Here is a 24,128-nt window from a genome sequence, read left to right on the forward strand (position 1 = left end):
TAGTAAGAGTGAATCTCCATTTTGCGGCATGGAGAGGATGAATTGAATATATTTTAATGTCCTCTAAGATTTGGATTTTATTTGTACTTGCTTTTGCAGTCACATTCACATCCTTCCTATTTACACTGTTTATTTTGCTTTTGCTGGAAGAGCGCAATACTTGCGGAGTGCAGCTCTGAAAGCGCTTTAGTGGTGTAAAGAAATCCTCTATTCATAGTTTTCATAACTGAGGCTGGGGCAACAAACAGCTACAATATATATTCTTTAAAAACATTCTTTTTTAGTGTCATTTTGGTTTAGAAAAAGGGGGAAAAAAAGCGCTGTGGGCTGAACATGCTGGTTAAACGCACCGTCAGCTAGACTGGTGTGAAGCAGTGCTGACATTTTTTTGTTAAAAAACAAAACAAAACACAACCACCTTGTTTAATGAATTTTGAATGTAAAAGAAAAAAAAAGACACTATAGGGTGATCAGCGAAATGCTGAATACAGTAAACATCTTTCATGACAAAGAATACAAATACCCCGCAGATCTGCTTTCAATAGCAATTGCTAGGCCCCCTGCTTTCAATAGTTAATACCGAGGCCCCTCTCTACCAAGCCTTAGTGGTAACAATCACAAGCCAATGCTTAAAATGTTGACATGCTAAGCACATTTAGAAAAACCTATGTCTGCATTCCCTATGGATGGTGTAGCATAACTGTCTAACATCTAATGTGCAGCAATTAAAAACAGAGTTCAGTGAGCTAATCATTCCATCTCTCCTGCAAAGTTGTGTGTAATGGTTATTCCTCTCTCTTAGAGGTTCCCCTCACATGATGTCAGTGGACCCGTAGCTGATCATTTATGTACTTCAACCCTAACAGGCTGCATGTGTCTGCTAGGAAGAATTTAGGAAGACTATTTCTTTTGGTAAGAAAAAGGTTGAGGGCCATTGAGAGAAGCATTTGTATTATATTCATCCTTTCTAGCTGCTGGGATTGGGCACTGCCATTGTGGAACAAATTGGAGTAACACTGAACATAAAGATGATAAATTGGTGTTGGAGGAGAAATACAACAAAAGGGAAATATAATTAATATGCTGAAGATTTTGAACCCGTATCTACAGAGAGCGAGGAGAGGCATGTAAGGATTCATAGACTTTTAGAACAAAAGTCTGGAAATTTAGTAAGGTCTGGAAATAACATTCTCAAGTGAAAGCTTTTTAATTCTTCTTCCTTTTAGTCTAGATGGGAGATGGTGTACAGGCAGTTTCATGGACAAGGTTAGAAACATGGCGAAGAAGTTGCAGAGCATTTGTTGTGTTGGTTTGGCCAACTTGCAAGGTTAGTTAATCCCGACACGAAAAAGACCAGCATCCATTGCAGCCTGTCCACTGGGTCAGACAGCAGCTTCTGCAATGCCTTAAGGAGAGGCAAAGACTCAGATTGAGAGTAGATTTTCTCCTGGGTTGACTCTGGAGAGAATATGAGGTAGTGGATCTTGTGCTCCTGCCATAACAGGAGCTGGTGGGTACAAGATGTCCAACCCATCCTCTTCCCTCTATTGCTCTCGCAGCCCTGCCATGAACAAGCAGCTGTATGAGACTCATAGAATCAGAGAACATCCCAAGTTGGAAGGGACACATAAAGACCATCAGGTCCAACTCCTGTTTCCACATGGGATCACACAAAAATCAGACCATAGCAGGACTACACATCTATACAGTAATAAGGCTCTACTTTTCTGTTTGCAAACACCCGATATTGATTTGGAAGGACTACAGCACTGCTATTTTCCACTCCAAATAGCATTCTTCATACTAAGTTTGCTGCCTGCAGTAGTTATTGTTGTGCATGTGAAATCTGCCTTTCAACAAACAAATATTCTGTTGTTTGTGAGTGGTGTTGCACTAAGCTGGGAGCTGCACCTGGTGATCCTTGTGGGTCCCTTCCAACTCGGGATATTCTGTGTGATTTGATGGTATATTCTCATCCTCTGTGTCATCTGGTGGGTGCGTCTATTTTAAGGTTTGTGAATGCCTGAGGGGTCTTTTATTGCAGTTTGCAAGTGTCAAAAACCTATTTGCAGAGCAAATTGAATATAGGAATGTGAGAGAGACAGCAGTCAGCATAGAAGGTGCAATTCAACAGAGCAGACGGGAACTGCTTATACAGAGCGAGCATTGGTGGTTCAGTGGTAGAATTCTCGCCTGCCACGCGGGAGGCCCGGGTTCGATTCCCGGCCAATGCATACTCTACTTTTTTCTCTCGTTTGGGCATTTTTGAGGTATTTTTTTTCCCTCCGCTCGTTCCGCTCCGCTTTCCGCTTCCTCCCTACACACCTGAACCTCCTCCATCCTCACCGCGGCTCCTCGCACTCGTTATCTCCCCGCTGTGTTACAGCAGGGGCCGCCCCCGGTGAGGCGCTGAGCTCAACGTGCGGCTGCGCGGGGCGGCGGGACAAGATGGAGGTGTAAGGAGCGGGTTGGGGTGGGGGTCTGTCCTGCTTTATGTGCGGGGTCCTGGGCCGTGCTCTGTGTGTGCGGGGTTGTTTGTTGGCCCTGCGGGGTGTGTTAGACCTGTGTGTGTGTCCATGAGCCTTTGTACCTTGTTGGCATCGCTGTGTGGTGCGGGGTGGTGGTGTGTGTCCTGTGCTGAGGCCCAGGGGGGCTTTGGGTTCTAAGAAAGGTGGTTTGTGCTTTGGGTGAGTTTCTTTTTAGGTCTTTGTCTGTGGCTGGTAAGTCTGAACGCCATAAATGTGATTTCTGTAATGTTTTTGAAGCAGGGTTTGCTGATCAGCTTATAGCTCTTCAGGCAGCATTCAAGGCTTCAGATCTAGGCTGACTCACTATCAATTATAATAAGAAAAATAATCATGACGGTGTTTTAGAATTAAAAAAATAAAAGACAGTGGTTGTCTTCAATAATTCAATTCCTGACAGGTTTCCAGGGGCCCATTTCCCCAGCGATGTATTTACTCTATACGATCCTCTCCCTATTGTCACCCGGTGATTCCCTGCCTTTCCCCTCCCTTGGTGTTATGATTTCTAACAAAGGATGTCTTTGATCCATAGGGATTTGTGTAGCATAGCCTGGATGCAAAGGTTCTGAAGACTTGCATTTACCTCACAACAGAAGCTATAGGGTTTGTAAAACATGAATGGCAGCTTTGTGAGCTCACTGGCTGAAGTTTCACTCGAGTCAGCAAAGTGGAAGTCGGAGTTCATCTCAGCGTATTTTAGGAGGTCCTTTTCATTTAAAAACAATGATAGAACCTGTGGAAGTTTGTGGATGCATTTAAAGCGTTTGAAAGCGATGAACGGGACGGTTCTATTCAGTGGATGGTGCTTAACAATACATTGTACCTTTTGTTGTTGTTGTTATATGCACAGACCTGAGAAAAGCTTTTTTCCCTCCCCCTTTTGTATGGAAACTTGCTGTTGTTGTGGCTGCTGACTGCTCAGCACAATGTATTGTGAGGGGAATGTATGGTGTTCTGGGTCAGGCTTTTCTATCCCCTTTATTTAATTTACCAATGTAAAATTATAGTAACATAGGCACCATTCATTTAACAACACGTTTAACTCAAAGAGAATGCAGTCAACCAGTGGTGGATAGTAATCGTTTCTTAATTAGGACAGAATAAGTGTAGGGCTGGTGGGAAATGGGGCACAGCTTCATGCTGGTAATGAAGGAGCAGTCACATAAGGGCTGGAATAATAAATAAAGAGGGAATTTGATAAGGTTCTGTGTGGTTGTTTGTGTGTGGATTGAACTATGCCCACACGTAGCTGTGTGTGAGATGCACGCTGTATTAAAATAGCAATTGTATTTTTTTTTCCTTCTTCTTCGCTAATAAATGGTGTGTGCAATCCTAATGAGTTTCCCTGTCAAATAAAACTGGAGGCCTTTCTCTGTAAGGGGGAAGTAAGGAGGTCGGGGTTTGACTGGTCAAGTTGGATGAGGGTGTCTGGGTTAAAGGAGTATGAAATGGAAGTGCTGAGGGCTGACAGGACAAAGTGTACCAAATATGAAGTATATTCATGGAACAATTATGATATGGTAAAACAGTTGTTTTCCTGATGTGGCAATTATGGATTCCTCACAGATAACTTTCTGAATGATTTTGTGAAGAAATAGGAAAATAATGTCCTTTTAGAGCTTGTGATTCTCTGTTTGGACCATAAATAATTGTATCCTTTTTCTTTTCTCTTAGAAAAGATGCGAACGCTGCACTGCTCAGTAACTTTGAGGTACGTCTGTCTCCATCCCAATGCTGGACCTGCACTGTGCTCAGTGCCCATATGCTTCTTTTTGAAGTGAGACCTGTCTGTGATTGGTTTTTTTCTCCTAATTTATTTGTTATTAAGGAAAAAAAAAAAGTCTTATTTTCTAGTGTAGGTTTAGTTCCTGATTACTCTCCTATCTCCAGAATAATGATGTATTGCTGACTTGTTTTGTTTTTAGTGGAGCAGAGAGAAATGAGAGTGGGATTTAATCCTTATGTAGCTCCTTTCTGACTCAGGGTGTTCTGTGATGAAATTTGGTGTTCTTACTGGCTTCCCTTCAGCCAGGTGACAGAAAGCTCTCAATGCAGTGTTTATGAATGGAGCTTTTGAATGGTTTTAATAAACCATGGTTTCTTTCTGTTGTTTTACTGCTGAAGCTTAAAGCTGCACAGCTCTTTTATCCTATTCTGAAGCAAATATTAAAATGTTTTTGCCTGGGCTCTATGTGTGCAGCAAAACAACCATCTGGTGGCTGTTAGAAGAGCACTTGGCAAGAACTGTCTCACAAAGAAATAGATATTAGCCACACTGGCACTACATATTTGCTCAAAAATAAATGTATTGTTGCAGTACAGAAGATAGCAAGTATTTCAGAGGTTATTTATTGCTAAATCATCTCTGCTTCCTTCTTTGGATGTTGGAACTTTGGTGTTATTGTGGCTCAGTAGTGGCATTAGCCCTGTAATGAGAAATCTATGGGTGTCCCAAGGGGATGGTGTGGAGCAGGGAGAATTGAAGAATCAATTCTTTGGGCAAAATTCTGTTCAGCTTTGTCTTCATGTTGGCAAATGTACTACATATGTTGAAAAAGAGCAGAAGGAAGTGGGGAATATGAAGTTACTGATGAGTGCTTATTCAGCTTTCAGGGCACGGTTCTCATGCGTGCAGCTTTCAGCCCTTTGCAGGAAGGGATTTGCAGTGCCTGCAGCTACACTGGGCATGGCTTTTTACTGCTCTTCAAGTTACTGATGCCTTTAAAACTATGGACATTTTTCTGTTGGCTCCTCTTTTCTTTGGTGGCATGGCTAACATTATCAAAGTAATATTTTACACAGAAAGTGGTGTTTGAAAGTGGTGTTCAAGACTGATGCATTTAATGTCCTATGCCTGAATCTCTTTTGTAAGCTTGGAGTTGGATTTTGATGTCTCGTTGTCAGCAGTCATATTGTCTTCACATAGCTGCTCAATGCATAGTTTCAGCTTTGGCTTTCAAAGATTGACTGCTTTTGCTTCATGGACACCATGTACATGTTCATGTACAAACAAAGTAAATGCAGGGCTCCTAGCTGCCAACGTTGGTGTTTCTCATCACCTATAAATGTTTGCATTCTCATTTCTTGAGTTTATAATTTCATTGGAACTTGAATTAAACGAGTTACCAAGAAGCAGCAGTAAGAAGTGATGTGTTACTGTGCAGTGGGTATTGGCTTTGGATAACGGGATGTGGAATAAGATAAACAGAATAGATTCTTCTTCCTGCTGATTTCTCCCTTGCAGCTTTTGGATAATGTGTAGTAAGAGCTGGGAATCTGTTTGCTCTCAGTTTCATTAATTTACCTTTCTCCTTATTCACCTTCCTATTGCCTGAATATTCTTTCATTTTACCTGCTGGTACAGTCAGCAAAGAAGCAATCTTTTTTTTCTTTTTAAATTTAACTTACATGATAGGATTTTGAGTTGTTTGCTTGTTTTCCCATTGCAATGTGTGTAGGTAAAACGCTCTCAAATGACTGCAAGCTTTTTTGTTTGCTTTTTTTCAGGTGTTCCAGCTACTCACTGATCTTAAGCAGCAGCGCAAAGAGAGTGGAAAAAGCAAGCAGAGCTCCGGTCAGCAGAATCTGAACACAATCATGTATGAGGTGGGTGACACCGTAAATCACCCTTGTAAAATACCATAAGCTGCAGTGAATCAAAGTTAAGTCATTTTGCATCACGTTTACCCTCGTATTTTTTTCCGTGTGCAGACGTTTTTGTCAGTGTGATTTATAAACTCAGGTGCGCTGTGATATGATCATAGCTGGAGTATTTCTAGGGTCAGTTCTGGCTGCATTTGAGATCTCCTTGCATAAAGTAGAATGTTGGATTCTACTGGATCCACTCTGACTGCCCAGTAAGTTTGTACTCTCCTTGCACATGTTCCCGTTCAGTGGGAACAAGTAACGAAGCAGAGACATAAGTCTGGCACAGGTAATTCTGGGCTGAGACAACTCAGTGCTGCCAGGGAGGAGTTTGGAAACTGCAAACACCAAATATGCATTGCCAGGCTTCTCCTTTCTCTAGAAGCTCCAGCATCCCACCTTCCCAGATAACAGAACACTGTCTGTCCTGCCTTAAGCAAACTCATTTTCAGAGATCTGGAAGTTTTCTTTAACTGGGATGCACTTGCTGACTGCTGCAGATCACAGACTTTGGCTCTGATTAAAATTCTTTACAAAAAGAACAAGCAAAAATTAGTTCTTCTGTTCTTGTTTTAGTGTTTGCTTGCATATTTGTTTTAGAGATTGCACAACTTTTAAGACCCAGGACGGAACTTGCTATCGTGTGATTAATAGATGATGCCCCCTAAGCATGGTTTCAAAGCCAAGGCACAGATCACATGGGGTGTTTTCTTATAAACAGAATTAAACTAATAACTTCCAGCTAAAATAGATGTTATCAAAAGGGCAAGATAAAAAACACGATTGGAATCACAAAATTACATGTACAAATATCGACAGCAGTTGGATGTCAGATTGGTAGCAAATGTTTAACCTACTGCTAGAAAGAGCTATTAAAATTATATAACACTGATAATAACATTTAAAATATACCAAACTAGCAGATTCACAGCACTCTTGCCATAGGACCTCTTGTGTCCATATCGGAGGGCTGCATGAGCAGCACCGTGATTGGCAGCCTGTTGAAAGCAGATTGCATTGCTTGCATGAGTAACCCCACTGAGTGCTGAACTACTCATGTGAAGAAGATTTGGCCTAGGCTTTGTTTTTGTATTAGTTCTGCCTTTGTTTGGGTAGGTGTAGAGCTGTAATTCCTAAGCCTCAGATTCAACGAAATAGTGGCTTACCAAAAAAGCTAATTTAAATCTTCCTGGAGACTAACAGTCTCTTCCTCTGCCTCTTTCAAACAGCTCAGAAAGACCCTGTGAGTATATGTATATATTTTAATACTAATTTTCTTGTGTGTCAGCATGTAGCTTAAAGCTTTTATTACTTTGTTGTATTGCTACATGTTAAATACCAATAGGATGCTCATTTTTTTTTTATCCCGTGGTGAAGCTATTATAAACTCTGGGTGCATTTATTTTCCTATGTTAGACTGAAAGAAAACCCGATCTGTCATCTGTTTTTGTTCATACTGGGTACGTCGTGCTGAGTTCTGTGCTTGCATACATCCATTGGTATTGAAGTAACCGGATGAAGCTTGTTAAATGAGGGGCTGTGTTTTGATGCACATCTGGCACTTTAGTTGAAGTTGCATAAAAAGGAAAACTTGGGAAAGAAGCTGGTCCTTTAAATAATTGTATTGGGTGACAATGTGATGTCAGCTGTCTTTACTGGAAAATAAGAAGTCCATTTAGTATGAACCTGGTCATTAAGAATACAACAATCCATATCCGATCAACTCTCTTAAAGTAGAGAGAACAACTGTGCTGTTGAAGCCTGGTTTTATTTACCCAGGCTTGTAAAATAACAAATTTTAACTGAAATATTCTGGAAATACATTTGCACATCATCTTATTTGACCTGATGGTCTTCTAAATGATTTCTCCCCATTTGCTGTGTAAATACTCATTCAGCTTACTTGGTTTCAGGCTGTTAAATAGAAGTATTCACTTTAAAGACTTTCTGAGCACAGAAGAAACAGCAGAGTGTTAAATACAGAATTATAGATCCTTTATTATTATAGGTGATTTGTATCCTAACATGGTGTCCTAATTAACGTGTCTCATTGTCATCTTGCTCCAGTTAGTGTGCCATTAGCTGGATGGGCACTTTTGGGCTTTGTGTGTAGCTGCACAGTATCAACAGCTGAAGATTTTTTTTTTTAATTCAAAGCAGACTTTGCCAGTGCTCTTTCAAATCCTTCAGTTGCTGACGCACACAGTGCAGACAATGTGAGGATTTCCTGGACCTTTCTTTTGTTTCTCATTATTCCCAGCTCTTCATTTTGGGGTTTAATCCAAGCAACGTTCAGGTAGATTCTGAGCTACTTTCCATGCACAGACAGCCAGGAAATCGAATTCAGATTTATTTCTTTTTAAGAGTTATATTACCAGTATTGTTCTTTAATCTGCTCAGTTCCAATTCCATAATGTATGATCTGTCTGCTAGGCGTTGTGTTGCTCTAAACAGAGAAAGCAGATGTAACATGCTGCAGCGGTGAGTTGAGGTTGCTAAGTTTTACATTAAAAATGGAGCAGAGATAAATGGTCTCGAGGCAGATGAACATTGCTGATACTGCACTAACCTTGCCAGATGTTCACGACAGCCCATCTAACCTGCTTCTATCAGCTTTAGGAAGGTGCTGCCAAGTACATGTATAACAAATGGAAACAGCCATAGACTGGAGAAGCATTGCTAGCATTGTGCAACTGCAGGACCTTTTTATGGATGAGCAGTGGGAGCATTCCTGGCACGGAGTTCATTAAAACTTGGCAGGTGTTATAAGTATGGTTTTAAAGATGAACAGTATTCAGCTTTTCTCAAGTGTTAGAAGCTACAACAAAGCAATGAACACATGCACCTGTACCTTTTTCAGCTGGCTTTGAATCTTGAATGACTTTTAAAATGATAAATAAGTCTGAGTGATGGCGTTCAGCACAGCTGTATCACAGTCTGTGCAACACCAAATCAAGAAAGCAAATGCTTTCTGAAGATCACTCCTTGTCTGTAACCTTCAGTTGGCACCTTGGGCTCTGGGCAGAGCAGGGAAATGACCATCCAGAGCCACAGGGGGAATATTCAAAGTGTTAATTCCAACCTGAAGTGTTGTGAGCTCTCTGGGTCGTGTCTGTAAAATGAATTCACTGAGGTTTTCTGGATAAGTACTGATGTAGTTTTCATTATGTGAAACTGGAGCTCTGCATTGCCTGTTTCTTACTCCATCAGTATCAGTCTTATTGAAGAAGGAAGTGTGAGATCTGTGACAGCTTTCCAATTTAAAAAAAAAAAAAGTAATTAATAAATAATATTAATAATAATAAAGAACCTTCAAAAGCTGAAATGACAGTCTGATTTTTTTCGAGTGTTTTTCAGATATGCTTAATTTCATAGGCAGCATTGGAAGAAAAGGGTAACTGGGGAATAATGCATACTTTCTTGCTATCCTTTGCAGACACTGAAGTACATCTCAAAAACACCGTGCAAATACCAGAGTCCTGAGATTGTCAGAGAATTCCTCATTGCGATGAAGGGCCATAAGCTGACCAAGTAAGTAGAGATGTATCCTTGAGCAAAAGTATAAGTTAATAGGGATGTTAAGTGGTTCTCATATACACAGTATGCAGTCTGTCTGGTTTTGATTAAGGTATTCTAAGTGGTTTCTGTTGTTTCAGTATTTATCTTTCCCCTCACTCATTAACACCTGCTCAGATGAGGATTCCCTTGATTATGGCTGTGTTCACAAATGTATTTCTCAGTCCTGATTTGCTTTGTCAGTGCTTTGTTTTTAGTGTGGTTTCTCGTGGTCCAAGCATGAAGTAGAATTAATGAAATGTTCTGAAGAAGAAACTAGAAGCTGTAAGTGGGTTTTGAGCAAGATGAGAGAATGAAGAGAAAGGAACCAAAAATAAACCCAAAATAAAATCTCAGTTTCTTATAAACGTTATTATTTTTTATGGACTTTTTTCATTAAAAAATACTTTAATATTGAAGAGGTGGAGAAAATGGCTGTATTACAGGGAGGTAATAAATGCTTGTATAGGTGTGTTTGGGAAGCCTGGTCTTCTGAAGCTACATGTCTCCTGAACCCCACATCCAGCCCCAGGATTTTGCTAATTATAGTTTAGCAAACTAAGATACTCATTGTCCATTTTTGTGCTATTTGTCACCTGCTGTTAGAGCTCTCTAGGACTTTGGAGTTGCATGTTTCTATTACTGACACGTGTCAATCCAGCACCTACCCCTGCAGTCCTTTGTAAAGCTGAACATGCAGTCACTTATTGTGGGAAGACCTGCATAGAAAATACAAGATTTCCATCACAGTTGTGAGAAATCTCAGGGGTAGTGTTTCTCTTTGGTGTGAATGCCTGTTTGTGGTACTAGTAGTGCTTAATGCTGTCAGGTACCTCTTTGGAGTGTAAGCGAAGCCTGTTGTAAGTAACTAGAGCCAAACAAAATGGAATCAGTGGGCTATTTGCCTGAAGAGCTTTAATCAGTAATTTGCTTTTTAAAGCAAAAAGCAAAGACTCAGTTGCTCCTACATGGCTGCTGTTAGGGATTAGTTCATGCTGTATATACGCTGACTGCGTTTTTCTCAGCTGTTGGTTCTTGTAAGGATTTCATCCTCTGGGGAGGGGCTTTTGCTGATTTGGTTGTCACAAAAAGAAATGCAAGTTGAGAGCAGAGGGTTTATCCTTGACAAAGAGCAGTTGAGTAGAAAGCGGACTCAGCCAGCTGTTTGTTGACTTTACAGTGACCCCTCTCTACAAACCATGATCCTCCCATTCAGTATATCAGCAGCTCAGATCTCAGTGTCCCTAACCCCTGATGGGGGGAGGCTGGAACTTGGAAGCTTTGTATTGACTGTTGTAACTTTGCTTGTAAGTGCTTTCCTTTGTGGAACAAAAGTTGCCAGGTCAGTGCATTGCTGTCTAGCTTCTTGCAGCTCATTTCATAAAATATGGTTCTAATTTATGTAGTAGGCAAGCTATTTTCTGTATTCAGGCAAGGAGAAAATACTCTGTTTACTGTAATGAGCTGATTGTCTGGAAATAGTAGAGTTACTGAATCATTAAGGTTAGAAGAGACCTCTCAGATCCCTGAGCCCTGCCATGCCCACAGCCCTCAGTGCCACATCTCTGCAGTTCTTGAACACCTGCAGGGATGCTGACCCCACCACCTCCATGTGCAGCTGTGCCACTGCAGCACCTCTCATTCTCAGAGGAAACGTTTCCTACTATCCAACTTCTTTCTGGTAGGATTTGACCAGGACCTTTTGGTTAGCTCTTAGAAAAAAGCATGGGAGCTCTCTTGCTGTGTTAGATACGTCTGCTTCCCAGGATTATCCATCTGATTTATGAGAGTGAAGTACTAAGTGATATTGGGTCATAATGCAGAGATTTCCAGCTACAGAATCTCTCACTGTCTCCCATAGGGCCTCACTGTTCTGCAGATCTACCAGAATATTTGCCTTCCTAAGCCTGCTGTTCTGTGAGCTTGAATAGCACTGCTGCAAAGGTCAAAACTGTTACAAGCTATAAAATGAGTTTTTAACTATTTATTCTTTTCATGGCTTCCAGGAGGCGCCTTTGGTTGTAGGTATCATTTTCTCTTTTTTTTTCTGTGAATCAGAGTCGTAAGGCAAGCAAAAGAATTGTTCCCAGTAATTTCCTTCTTAGAAGTGGAAAAAGGGGGAGAGCAAAGAGCAGACCGCTGGGGTAGGTTACAAATTTACAGCATTCATCACTTATCAGAACTCAGATTGGATTGCGATACTCCAGTTTCTTGAGCATCCTTTACAATTGTACTTTCAGTTAACGTCTGTCCTCTGGCAGGGAAGTTGCCAACACTGTGATTGCCACGTACTTTACAAAATGAGAAACAGAATTGTTTAGTGTGGTCTTGGCACTTCTTGTTTCTTCTAATCTTTTCCATTCGAACACTTCAAGCTAGAACTGTCAAAGCCCATCTGGCACCACTTCTTACCAAACACAGAAGGCATATGTTATGCAATTACTATATAATGCACTATATGTTGAATGCTCTGAAGCATTAATGTCTCCAAGGAAATATTGAGCTTCCCTTTGGTTCTTAACCAAGACTGTTTCAACACTGCTCAGTTGTTAAATGAAAAACTAAAGGCTTTAATCAATTCCATTCCATGGACTGGAGGTGTTATTTGTATGAAAGGCTTAGCTTGAGATTTCTTTCCAGTTAGCTGGTGGAGAGCTTTCTTCCCCTTGGAGATGAAAGAATCTGCAGTGTTTGCTTCCATCATTTCACTGTAATGACTTTTCCTCCCACTGGAAGTAATGAACTCCAGAGTCTGTCGGTGCTGTTTCCTTTCTGCATAAGGCATTCAGAGAGATTCTCTCTCACTTAACCTCTTAGGTGCTCACACCCCATTTCTGTTAGTTTTCTGAAGCAGCTGATTTAAGGTACCTTAGTTATTCTCTGCCCCAGCTGAGGGGACAGCAGCATTTTCTGTCCTCTCCTTTTGAGAGGAATAGATGTGGCTGGTTTGGAACCAGGCTGTTAAGTAGGCTCTGCAACTTCTTTTCTTACATGAGGAGTTGGAGAGTTGTTGATCCATACGGGGCTTTTAAGACAAGGAGGATTTGCAGCTCTGTGTCTAAAGATGTGATAGAGGTGTGTAGGGCAATGGGACTTTCCCTGCTCAGCTATTGCTGCCCTCCAGCACTAGGTTGTGCTAGAGTATCTGAAAATGTCTGGGTGGTAGAGGAGGAACAGACACTATCCAGAGAAGCAACAGTCTGTGGACTGAAGCACATTCATTTAAATAATGGATCTTTTAATTAAGCAAATTCTCTTGTTTTCCTGCCTTCCTCCTGCAGACTGCAGTACAGAACTCACTGCTGGTCAGGCTGCTTGTTATGACCCAAGATAGAAGTTCTGGCTGCTGTTACAGAGCTGATAGTGTTGTACTGGCAGATTGTGCAGCTCCTGTAAGATCACCCCCCAAAGCCTTTTCTTTCTGTTATTGCTGATATTTGCTACTGTAATTACCAACATCTCAAGCCAACACCTCTTTTCTGCTGACACTTTGTGATGTTTTCTCTTGACAATGGCACAGGCAGGGGAGGAAAAAAGAAGAGGCGGTTCTCCAATTTAAAAGATAAGTGCATGTAAAAAACATTTACACCTTTTGGGGTAACTTCAGAAAGCTGCCGTGTTCAAAGGAACAATTTTCAGGACAACTAAACGTGTTTTACTGATGCAGCCAGTAAAGTATGGCACAGCACAGGCTTTTTCCTTGTCATCAGTTATTTTGGTATAAAAAAAAAGACATTGCAGCTGTAGGACTGAGGGATTTCTTTTTTAAAATGAAAAAGCTCAGAACTGACATCATAGCGAAGCTTTATTTTTACCTTGATGAGGCCTCCAGCTTTGGCTGGTGCTGCAGTACAGTAAGCCGTGTTGTATTTGGAAATAAAGCAGCTAATTTTCCAGTTTTAGCCTCTGGAATAGATTTTAAGGTGGTGTGAATGGCATCGCATGAAAAGAACATTTATTAAGCTTGTGTTCTGTAGTTGTGATTAAAGGAAAATTGGCTGTACTGGTACTTCTGCCTGTTCCCGATGATCCTGAAGACAGGTTAGAATTAGGAATAATCAATTTCAGTCACTGAATATTATATGTGTTTAAAAAACAGGACATAGACGTTGCCCTTTTTGACTTGGAAGTCGACACATTCAAGGAATTACTGTGCTGAAAGTCAGTAGTGCTTTTAGAAAGTATTTTCCTCCATTGCTGCCAAAAACTACAACAAAGATAAACCTCTACAATACTAAAGACTCAATGATTTCCTCTGTAAGTTTTTTTTTTTCCTCTAAAGCTTTCAAAGTGAATATTCAACAACAAGGGCAGGAGGGTGATGTTAGATAAATAACAGCACAAAGAGGGCGGCTGTTTCCCACTGAATCAATGTGCTTGAAATTAATCCTTTGCTTTGTAGCATTTTATTTTTTTACATTCTGGTGCAGTTGTCAACCCATAGAGTTCATCCTGGACATCTGTGCCTGCACCAAGGACCCACATGGAGAGTACAGCCTGGTAGGTTTGTGCTGAGCATGCATGGACTGAGACTGTGAGTGTACGAACAGCAGCTCATCCAAAATCCAGATCCTGGCCTCTTGGTTCAGACAGGAGTTGTCTTGGTTGACGTGAGGCCATAGGATCTTCCATTACAGATCTGAGGTTTTCAGTTAGTAATAAGACACACTGCTAACATATACTGCTGTTATTTTGTAATTTTCCCAGCAACTGAAATATACACATTCCTGAGGATAAATCTGGCTTTGCAGTTGCAGATGTTTTAGGGCTTTTTTTAGCTCTGTGTGCTGTATCTTGGCACAAATTCTGTTCTCTTCTTAACCATGCTTATAGATCCTCCTAGTAACTTTTTCTTCCTAGAAAGTCAGGATATATGTGCATGTGTATTTAGGTACAGTCTGGGGGTTCAGAAGGTGGAGGTGGGGAGGCCACGCTCAGCCTCATATAATAACTGCCATCCTATGCGGATCCCATAGGAGGCTGCATGCAGGTGATTAACTCTGATCTTGATTTTATGTAAGAAAACCTCTTTCAGCTGTCACTCACCTTCTGTATGTATCCCTCTCCTGAACAAACAGCTTTCATGTTCCAAACAGAGTTAGTAAAATCCAGACGTTTTGGAGGAGATACAAAGACACACCTTCCATGGGAAATGGTGCTGGAAATACTTCTCACCTCCTGTTTAGATGAATGAAACAATTCTCCTTTCTTTTTAATGAGCACGAGTGTAAATACGGTTACTGTACAAAGTGAAAAGGTAGATTCATCTGCATTGGAAAAAGTTCCTTGCATTTTTTAGATGTAATGAAGCACGAGCTAAATTCAGGCATGTTCTGTCTGTGCCCATGCAAAATGCTGCAGTCAGCACTGATACTAACTCATGTGCAAGCTTGCAGCATTTGACTTCCTTAGAGCTTATTTCTTGTGAGCTGTGAGTATCCATGTTCTGATTTATGTACGTGCTACCAATAAATGAGTGGTGTGCAGAGAACAGTCAGTTTTTTATATCAGCATCAAGCAAAATCAGTGCAGTGGGTACTGAGCTTCAGCTGGTGTTGCATGGAGCAATATGCTGCTTGCTGCTAATGGCAGAGGCTGAGGATTGCAGTCTTGTGGAGGAACAGAGGTGTTCTGTGAGTGTTTGCTGTGAGGGTACACTGAGGGTGCCCTTCTGGTCAGCGTGTTTATGGTGTGTGGGGAAGATCAGAAAGCACACACAAGAAGAAGGGTTAGGAGCAAAGCTTCAGGAGCATCCCCCAAGGTGAGCTCAGATTACATGTGTGCTTGGAGTTTCTGTGCTGCTGCCATGGACCTCCCAAGTAAGCAGCAGTAACCATTGATGTCCTGTACACGTGTGCTTGATGTTTCTTAAGTAATCTGAGTGGATGGATATTTACTGAACAGGCAGAAGATGTTATTGGTCTTCATTGCAGAAGGGCACAAAAACATCTACCCATGCTGGTGGCTTGTGTGCCACATTAATATCAGTGTGCTTGTTCTTATGACTTCATTTGCTGTCAGATATCCCTTTGTCACCTGAAAAATCCATAATTGACTCGCCAAAATAAAATAATGTCCATCTTCATTTAAATGATCCTTATCAGGATGTTCGGATTGACCAGCAGCTGTCTGGCTTGGTACCATTTTCCACACAGCACTGGATGGTTGGTCATTTCTGTGTCACCACGTTCAAGCTCCCTATAAATAAAGCAAATGCATTGCTTAAATTGTATTACATAGTGTTAATATGCCTAAAGGTTGTTATTTTTCAGCATTAATTAGTGTTCGTAGTTTCTAAAACCCTGCAACCTTACTCGAGCACCCTCAGAAGCAAGGTGTCATTTACGTCTCTTTTGGTTCTGTGCACCCTGCTGCTAATTCCTTTTTGATGTTCTGAGTCATTTTTCCAGTGGGGAGCTCTGCAGGTCTACAACAGGCATGAAGCTTTTCAGAGAAAAACATTTTAATTACTTACTTGCAAATTAGCTCTCATTCTTCTGTATGTGTTTTGAAAACTGGGAATATTCTGAACCATGCAGTCCTTGTTGTTGTAATCCTGTTGAGATCAGTTTGTCCTGTCTGTGTAACTTCTGCCTATTTCCTAATAATTTATAACAGTGTTAATGGCTTATAAGCAAGTAAACCTTTGAGAGGTGACCTTTTATTCTCTGCTGTGTTTCTTGTCTTCAGGAAACAAGGGCAGTTTCACTAATTGATTGTTTCAGTCATGTCGTATAATTGCTTTTAATTCATTTCCACTGCTGCCCACTCTGCCAGTAATCTCACTGTAATAAACAAGATGGAGCTCTACCTGCTGTAGAATACTTCTGGGTAAGTGAGGTGTGCATTCCTTAGCACAGACACATTGTGACTTCAGTTATTTCATCCTGATTCTTTAGTTCTGATATTTTTTTGTCAGCAAAAGTCGGAGGCACAGATGTGTGCTTGGCCAGATCCTGTAAAGCAAATAGCATGGCAAGCCATGAGCAGAACACCAGCTTCTGTGTCTCCATCACGTGCTGCAGGCACTGAACCAAGCAGTTTCCTGGCTCTTGAGGAAAAAGCAGTAAATCTTCCATACATTTACTCAGGTGAATGAGACAGGTTCTTTGTGTGCTGAAGATGTTCTTAATATTCTTCACCTGGTTTTGTCCTGCTTTTATGGGAGGGGATGTCTTTCGTTACAATCTGACAGGGGTAGGGTTGTTTTTTTTCCTTTTACTGATTCCTGAAATGATCTACAATAAATTTTAAGGGTTTTCAGTACTTGTCTCCCATCTGGGTGAAGGTTTTATTTCTTCCTTTCCTTGCTTTTGACAGCAGTAAATGGCCACAGCTATTAATATTTTAGTTTTGACACTAAGGCAGCCAACACAGCATAGTCTCTTGTTGTAAACACCAAGCTGCTAAGTAAATAGATAGGAGAGATTAGAAAGGGGAAACAAAGGCAGCTTGCTCACTGCTTCCTACCAATGGAAGCATATTTGGCTTTCACCCTCGACTCTCCAAAACCAAAGCAAACTCATAGCTCGGGGTCACCGAGCTAATTGTGTTCCCTTTGTGTTGTCTGTATAACCACAGCCTTCAGACTTTCAGACTAAATCCCGCACTGCCAACGAGTTTGTTAACAGAAGAGGGAAGAAAATGTAAACGGTTATTCCACAGAAGGGAAGAGAGAATGTAGTCGCTGCTGCAGGAATTGTCCTTAAAGACACTGATTTATAATGGAGTTCACACAAAGGACCTTCTGCATACTGTTTTATGTTTCAGGTAACTGGTTGGGATGTGCCTTATGTTCCTGAATGGAAGAATAGATCCCTTTCAGAGCAGTGCAAAATTCCAGAGAGAAGGAGCAAGGCTGGCTGGGGTCCATGCCCACAGGGTTCTTTTCTCCATTAATTAATGGCGGCACCTTCAAAGAATACACCAATGTCTGCTGCCATGCACAGTCTTAAGGACCTTCTCTTTTCTCCTCCCATGCCAAATCTTTTCCCTTTCTTACACTGCTGTAAAGTGCTTACCATTAATCGTAACCCCTCAGTCTGTAAAATGGACTTAGTGGCCTTTATGATGTTGTGGAAGACACACAGGTAGGTCCAGGCAAACTCTGGGAACTAATTTAATAAGTAGTTTTTCTTAAGAATCAGCTGTTGGCCTTTGGAAGCTCCATATTCAGTGCAGCCACCAGAGCAATGTCGCTGTCAGAGGATCCTCCTGATGAGTGTGAACACCATGATCTGGGAAGGTTTCCTGCTGCTCATATGTGAATGGTACATTATCCAGGTCCTTACAACATTAGAAGCTGTTAGCTGGTGTTGGGTTTCAGAGGCAGCTGGTGTCAGAGGCTGTGTGCACTGAGGCAGCCTCTGAAGTGTCTCCAGACACGTAGGCACTGACCTGCTGCTCTTAAAGGCCTGGGCTGGAGATTACAGCCTCTGTGTTCTCCTGAGAGCTGCAAGGTTTCCTTTCTAAACCACCCGCAGGTCCAATAAATCACAGGGAAACTCTTCCAGAATCCCTATAAGCATGCATTAAAGGTGCCCTTTGAATAATGGTAAATGTCAGGTTTTAGCTCTTGACAATTGCACTTCGTGTGAACTGCACCTCCTCTTTTAGTATGTGATAAAGAAGTACTGCGTAAACATAGGATATAATCTCTCCTAGCAGCTGAGTAATAATCAGTAATGATTATTTCAAAAATATACTTGTTCTAATCTCTTATATCTATTCTTATGCTCTGGCTGTATATTTTTATCATGAAGTGCCTTTGGTACTGTTTCATGTACTCTTTTAACCATCTGTTATATCTTAAGCAATGGTATTGTGTTTTTCTGCTCTAAAACACGAAACCTGGCTCAGGTTGTTATCTGGGCTGCTATTCTGTGGCGATGTTAATGTTTTAAGCTTCTGAAATTAATGAAATATGCAGTGCTGGAATAAGTCAGTTGTTTTTTGACTTTGCTGTTGGGATGCTCCCTATTTCAGTAGGGTGTAAAGTGAGCAATTTGGAGCTGTTGCTCAAATGTTGTGGTTTGAATTGCAGGCAAATACTTGTTTGTTCACATCCTCATCCCCTTCCCCACAAAAAAGATGTTTGAATGCCAATGACATGTTCCCCTCGTACCTGGTTTTTCCTGTTTTTAATGACCAGAGTGTTTCAGATGATGTCCATGAGATTGCTTGATGCAGAAGCAGAGCTAATGGCTGTTTGGCCAAGAAGAATCCAGAGAACAGTAGGGCTGGATGAGCATAATCATGGTTCTGGATGTACCAGGGATTTTGCTGTGGGTTTCAGTGGAGCTGAGCTCTCTCACTGAATATTACAACATTTTGTGTTTAAATACCAACATCAGACTGATTTTACTGACATTTTTTCCCTTATGCTTCAATCCAAAGGCATAAGTGCAAAAGTATCTGCCTTAGCCCATTGTAGTAGCAGAAGTGCATTGGCCTGAGCTTTGTGGGTTGCAGACAGTACGTGTGGTTACAGGCTTTTTTCTTCTCACCATTGCAATTTCATTGTGCTAAAGGAATCAATAAATTATTGCCATTTGGCTGCTGGGTTGTGACTTCTTAGGTATGATAATAGTTCTTGTGGTCGTTTGTTATAGCGAAAGCTGCTGTGATCTTTGACGAGTTGTTCTGTATTGTTGTGCAGAATAATACACAACAGTGTGTGTTTATTAAAGATTGTACTGGCAAGTATTAGATCTAAGGGCTTCTTTCTTGCTGAATAAGTGGCAGCAACAGTGTGTCTGTACACACAAGGAATGTCTGTACTTAAAATGCCCTAAATGTCGTGGCAATTAAGGTATGGAACCATACCACAAACCCTGTCACAATTACCCTTGGCAGTGGCTTTTCATCCTTAAATTATCAGGAATGTGTTTGTATCTTAACAGTCATTTTTGGGGGATCCTCAAATTATATGGTAACGTTGTTTGACGCTTTGTTTGCACACAGGGCTGAAAAGCTGCAGTTGCTGAACCACAGGCCTGTGACAGCAGTTGAAATACAGCTGGTAAGTAACAATGCTCCTGACTGTTCAAAGCTTAAATGAAAGCAGCTTTAACCTTGAAGATCAGTTGAGTAATTACTTTCTCATGGTCGGTGATTGAATGCATCCCTTTATATGCTTCTTTACATTCATGGTTCTTAATCCCCTCCGCTTCCTCTTGGAGTCTTCCCATAGGGACTCACCCATCTTTCTCTTGGACAGATTCTCCACCCCTGTGTTTGCATCATGGTCACATATTGAAAATGCCCAACAGAATCATTAAAGGCTGATTACAGTGTTGTTAGACTGTATTTACCTAAGTCTTTGTTGCTGCTCTATAATCAGGGACTTTGCTTCTTGACAACTGTCATGACACGATTGTTTTTACAGCAGGGTTTTATCTTAGGGTAAAACCAAGCTCACTAAAACGGAAGGAGCAATGATAGATACGATATCTGAGCAGTTGTGCAGAATGAGAAATGGGTATGAGACGACCTTAGAATGGAAAGTAACTATCATCAGTCTGTTAAGCATGATTCAGTTGTAAAGAAGGATTGTTGCTAAGTAGAAATAGATGGACCGTGTTCTCTGAAGTATTTCTTTGGGGGATACAGAATCTCGTCATAAAGAAATTATTATAATAAAGATATTTTAATAAAGATCTCCTACATTCAGAACATCTGCTTATAATCATATCCTGAAACCAGTTTCATAGTAACAGGCTCATCTTTTGCTGAATAAAAAAGAAGGATTAAAGAGATACCAGTAGGGCTGTTTTCTTTCCTTCCATGGAGCAGATGCTGCTGTGCTGAGGGCATCTCATTCTTCAATGCTTCCAGTGGAGGAATTTGTTCTGCCTTCTGTTACTGAAGAGATCAGTGTCAGTCTTGTCATCAACCCGACCAAGAGCATCAGGCCTTCCTGAGTTGTGCCTAGGAAGTCATTAATAAGGAGTGGTGCTGAGCCCCTCTCCTAGCTCTGTTTGCTGCATGTGCTTTAGGCATGGGTCCATTGTAAGGCTGTCTAAGCAGTATCTTGTCTTTCAGGTTTTTTTGCCTTTGTGAAGTGCAATAATCTTTTAGTGGCTTTCAGGTAACTGCATTTTTGTCTCTTTTCCCTCCTGCCTTCAGTTCACAATTCCTACCTATCAGTGAGGTATAGGAAATAGTGTTGCTGTTGTCATGGTTGAGGTCTAGGAGGCAGGTATTAAAAAAAGAAGCTTTATAGTAGAGGAAGTATCTAAATAGAGGCAGAGCTCTGTGGTGAGACTTACAGAATACAGATAAGAGGTTGGTGTTCAGTCTGAGTTCGATATCAATGCGTAACTGTTCTGATGATCAAAAATTACTTGTAGAAACTGTAATTTTAGTGCATTTGGGCACTGATCTGAGTATGTACAGGCATCGAGGTGTTGGAAAAGCAGTTACTTCTTTTACATTACTGTACCCCTGTCATTTCCAGTGCAGGTTTCTCTAAAGCTAGTATTACAGTAGGCTAGATTGACTGGTTAACACTATGTTAAGTTATCCCCTAAATTGCAGTATATAACTCCTTCATCAAAGCCCATCAAAATCTTTTGAGCACAAAACAACTGCTAAGAAGCTTCAGACCATTTTGTTGGCAAGGCACTGAGCCTAGCAGCCTTAGCAAGGAAATGATTGTGACTTTGGATTGCTGCAGTGAATCATTTCTGTTTTCTGGTGAGGACAGACGTGGCAACGCAATGCCTTTGAATGCAGAAAACCTCTGTTCTCAGAGCATCTTTGAGTATACGGTAATAGCAAGCTGTGGAGGCTTACGGGCACTGTTCTTTGATGGCAGCAGGGAGAAGATTACCCATGCATAGATTGCATGCTGGCAAGTCAATTCACTTCGATCGATGGATGACACATCATTCAGAGCAGTGGATGCTAGGTGTAAAATTGATTCTCAGAATGACTCAGAAGCTTGGACTCCTTCACTGGATTTAAAACCAGACATTTCTGACCATTTCATACAATAGAGGCAAATCCATTTCTTTTTTCTTAAGCCAGTTTTCAAATACCATATGAGCCATATCTCTGTCACTCCATTGCCCAAATAGTTTTGTTGCCTCCAACTTGTATTTGTGGTTGCCTGTCCATGGAATAGAGTCAGATTTACCTGATGTGCTTTTAACAGCAGATGGAAGAGGATAGTTACATTAACAAGAAAATTTGTTACGATATTTTACTGTCAAGTTCTTTCATAATTCTTTTTACATAAATTGCTGTATTGTTCCTATTTGTCTCTTCTGGCCTGTGTGCCAGGATTTACTTCCAAACAACAATAGCAACAAAAGGAGCATGAAATTCTAATCCATATCCCACTGGGTAAAACACTGTACACATCACAGCTCTCTTGACCTCCTGTTTTAATCTGTAACATATGTTGTTCCTGGCTCAGTGATTCACAGAGGAGAAGAAAAGCTGGTGATGTTGATCTAACCATCACACTTAATGGGTTTGTAGATGAAGCATCTTCTAATGACCAAATTGCTCCACATTCTTCTCTCTCACTGGAAAAATGGACTTTTAATTCTGTGCTTTTTAAAACAAGTTTTCCATCTCGGGGTGGTTCGTAATTCTTGATGTCAAGCTGGTTACACAGAGCGCACAAGATCGTCTTTTATTATTTAACAGGAAATAAAAATGCAGTGTACTCTGCTGGGAAATGGAAGATGTTAGAGAATTGAGATGTTTCATTTATTTCAGCAGTATCTTTTGCTTCTCATTTTGCATAGTCAGTCAGTTATCTCAGGAACATTAGTTCAATCACCCAGTCTATTTCTTCTTTATGTTCTTATTTTTTGCCTGTTACCATATTGGTGCTGAACTGCTTGGAATTAATGCTGAAGGAGAAAATAGCAGCTACTTCCTCATGAAGTCGTACTTTCTATACTGGAGGTGAATTACGTGCTTGATAGCTTTGAAAGTGGTGGGATTCCTATTTCCTTCTTCATTGTAATTTACTGATTTGCATGTTTTTAAATAGAATTCTTAGCTTATTATTCAAACAAACAATAGCTCTTAACCCAAAGGCTGCTGATGTTTGTTACCCATCAAGTATTACTTATCTTGGGAGTTTCTCTGTTCTTCTAGGGCTTTTTTAGAGTTCCTTGCTGTGTGCCTTTACTCATCCTCCAGGAGGCCTCACCTCAGGAGGCTGAAGGAAGGAGAGCTGTGTTTGAAAGCTTCAAATAAGCACAGTGAGGATGGAGTCTATATGTTGACATTACTTTGGTTAGCAGAAAAGATGAGGTATGATCATAGTTAGTGATAGCACGTCCCTGAAATAATTAATGTGTGATAAATAAGTCTATACTTATGTATATGTCTGTGTACTTACTGTGTGCTCACACGTGCCCGTCACTGTGAACGTACAGATTTACATTTCCATGTTTATGTTCTGAATAGCAAAGCCATTGTTGATCTCTGAAATTACCTTGATAGGTTAGGGGTTATTTTCTGGTTTCTATAAAACCTTCTGCAGTTCACTTCTTGCCATGAGGACTTATCAGCACGTTGTGACGGGACTTAACGCCTTAGTTTAATTCAGTTAGTGCTCTGATTTGGAAACTGCAGTTGTTTTGTGTCTCTGAGAAATTTATATATAGTATTGGATTAAAAAAAACCCAACTACTATGAAATTGTGCAGCTGGGAAGGGCTGCATGGTAGTAAAATATCCCACATACGCGTTTGTTTAATGAATACAGCTCTGGTTCCCAGTAGCGGTTACATTGCTGAGCGAGGCATCTGCCACAGCTTAATTCTGCAGCTGATGAATGATTTGTCTTTCCATTCTCTTCTAACAAGAGTCGAGTGATGGATGATGAGTGCGTGTTTTGTTTTGCTGCATAGAAAAGCTGTGCGTGCAGATGTACGTGGAGTGGAAGAATGGAGCTGGTAGGTAACGAGAGATGCTGTGATGGGCTCTCAGAAAGCCCAGTCCATGGGAGTAGAGTTCGGTAGTTTGATGCTGGCTGCTCACAGATGCTCAGGGGGGATGGAAGATGGAGTGTGTGTGGTTGCTCTCTTTTGGGCGTGCTTTCCATTTAGTAAATATTTGCCTAATTTTGAGCAGTTGAGCTTAAAGTCTGTTGGGCCTCTCAAGCACTTGAGATCAATCTGAGAGCTGTGATTTACTAAGGTGAGAGCAGGTGAAGTACTCATCAATAGGCTTCTAGGTAAAGATAGCAGCACTCTCAGAGGTGAGCAGCACAGCAGCTTCATCTGACTTAGGAGGAATTTGTATGTATTTGTCAGTTCTGATACATTTTTAATAGTAAAGTAAGAAACTTAACTGTAGGTGCTCTGGGTTGAAAAGTACCCAGGACCTGCAGGGTGAACGTGCTTCCATTTGTTTAATCAATGAGCATTTCATAGCA

General features: G+C 40.9%; 1 protein-coding gene and 1 non-coding gene across 3 annotated transcripts in view; both read left to right on the plus strand.

The window, feature by feature from the left end:
• Nucleotides 1-24,128, plus strand: part of CRCP (CGRP receptor component) — a 32,406-nt gene that overhangs the window by 2,635 nt on the left and 5,643 nt on the right. The window contains exons 1-5 of one of the 2 annotated variants that reach the window (XM_015880595.1): nucleotides 2,330-2,456; nucleotides 4,200-4,236; nucleotides 6,033-6,131; nucleotides 9,607-9,701; nucleotides 19,689-19,746. In XM_015880595.1, coding sequence (XP_015736081.1) covers nucleotides 2,449-2,456; nucleotides 4,200-4,236; nucleotides 6,033-6,131; nucleotides 9,607-9,701; nucleotides 19,689-19,746 — 297 coding nt within the window. In that variant the 5' untranslated portion in view covers nucleotides 2,330-2,448. Of the gene's footprint in view, nucleotides 1-2,329; nucleotides 2,457-4,199; nucleotides 4,237-6,032; nucleotides 6,132-9,606; nucleotides 9,702-19,688; nucleotides 19,747-24,128 lie in introns of those variants that run through there. The other variant, XM_032448451.1, reaches the window with a different exon arrangement.
• Nucleotides 2,164-2,234, plus strand: TRNAG-GCC. Its single transcript has one exon. It is a non-coding gene; the product is annotated as a tRNA-Gly (tRNA).

The sequence above is a fragment of the Coturnix japonica genome, chromosome 19 (assembly GCF_001577835.2).
Source record: "Coturnix japonica isolate 7356 chromosome 19, Coturnix japonica 2.1, whole genome shotgun sequence".
Classification (NCBI taxonomy): domain Eukaryota; kingdom Metazoa; phylum Chordata; class Aves; order Galliformes; family Phasianidae; genus Coturnix; species Coturnix japonica.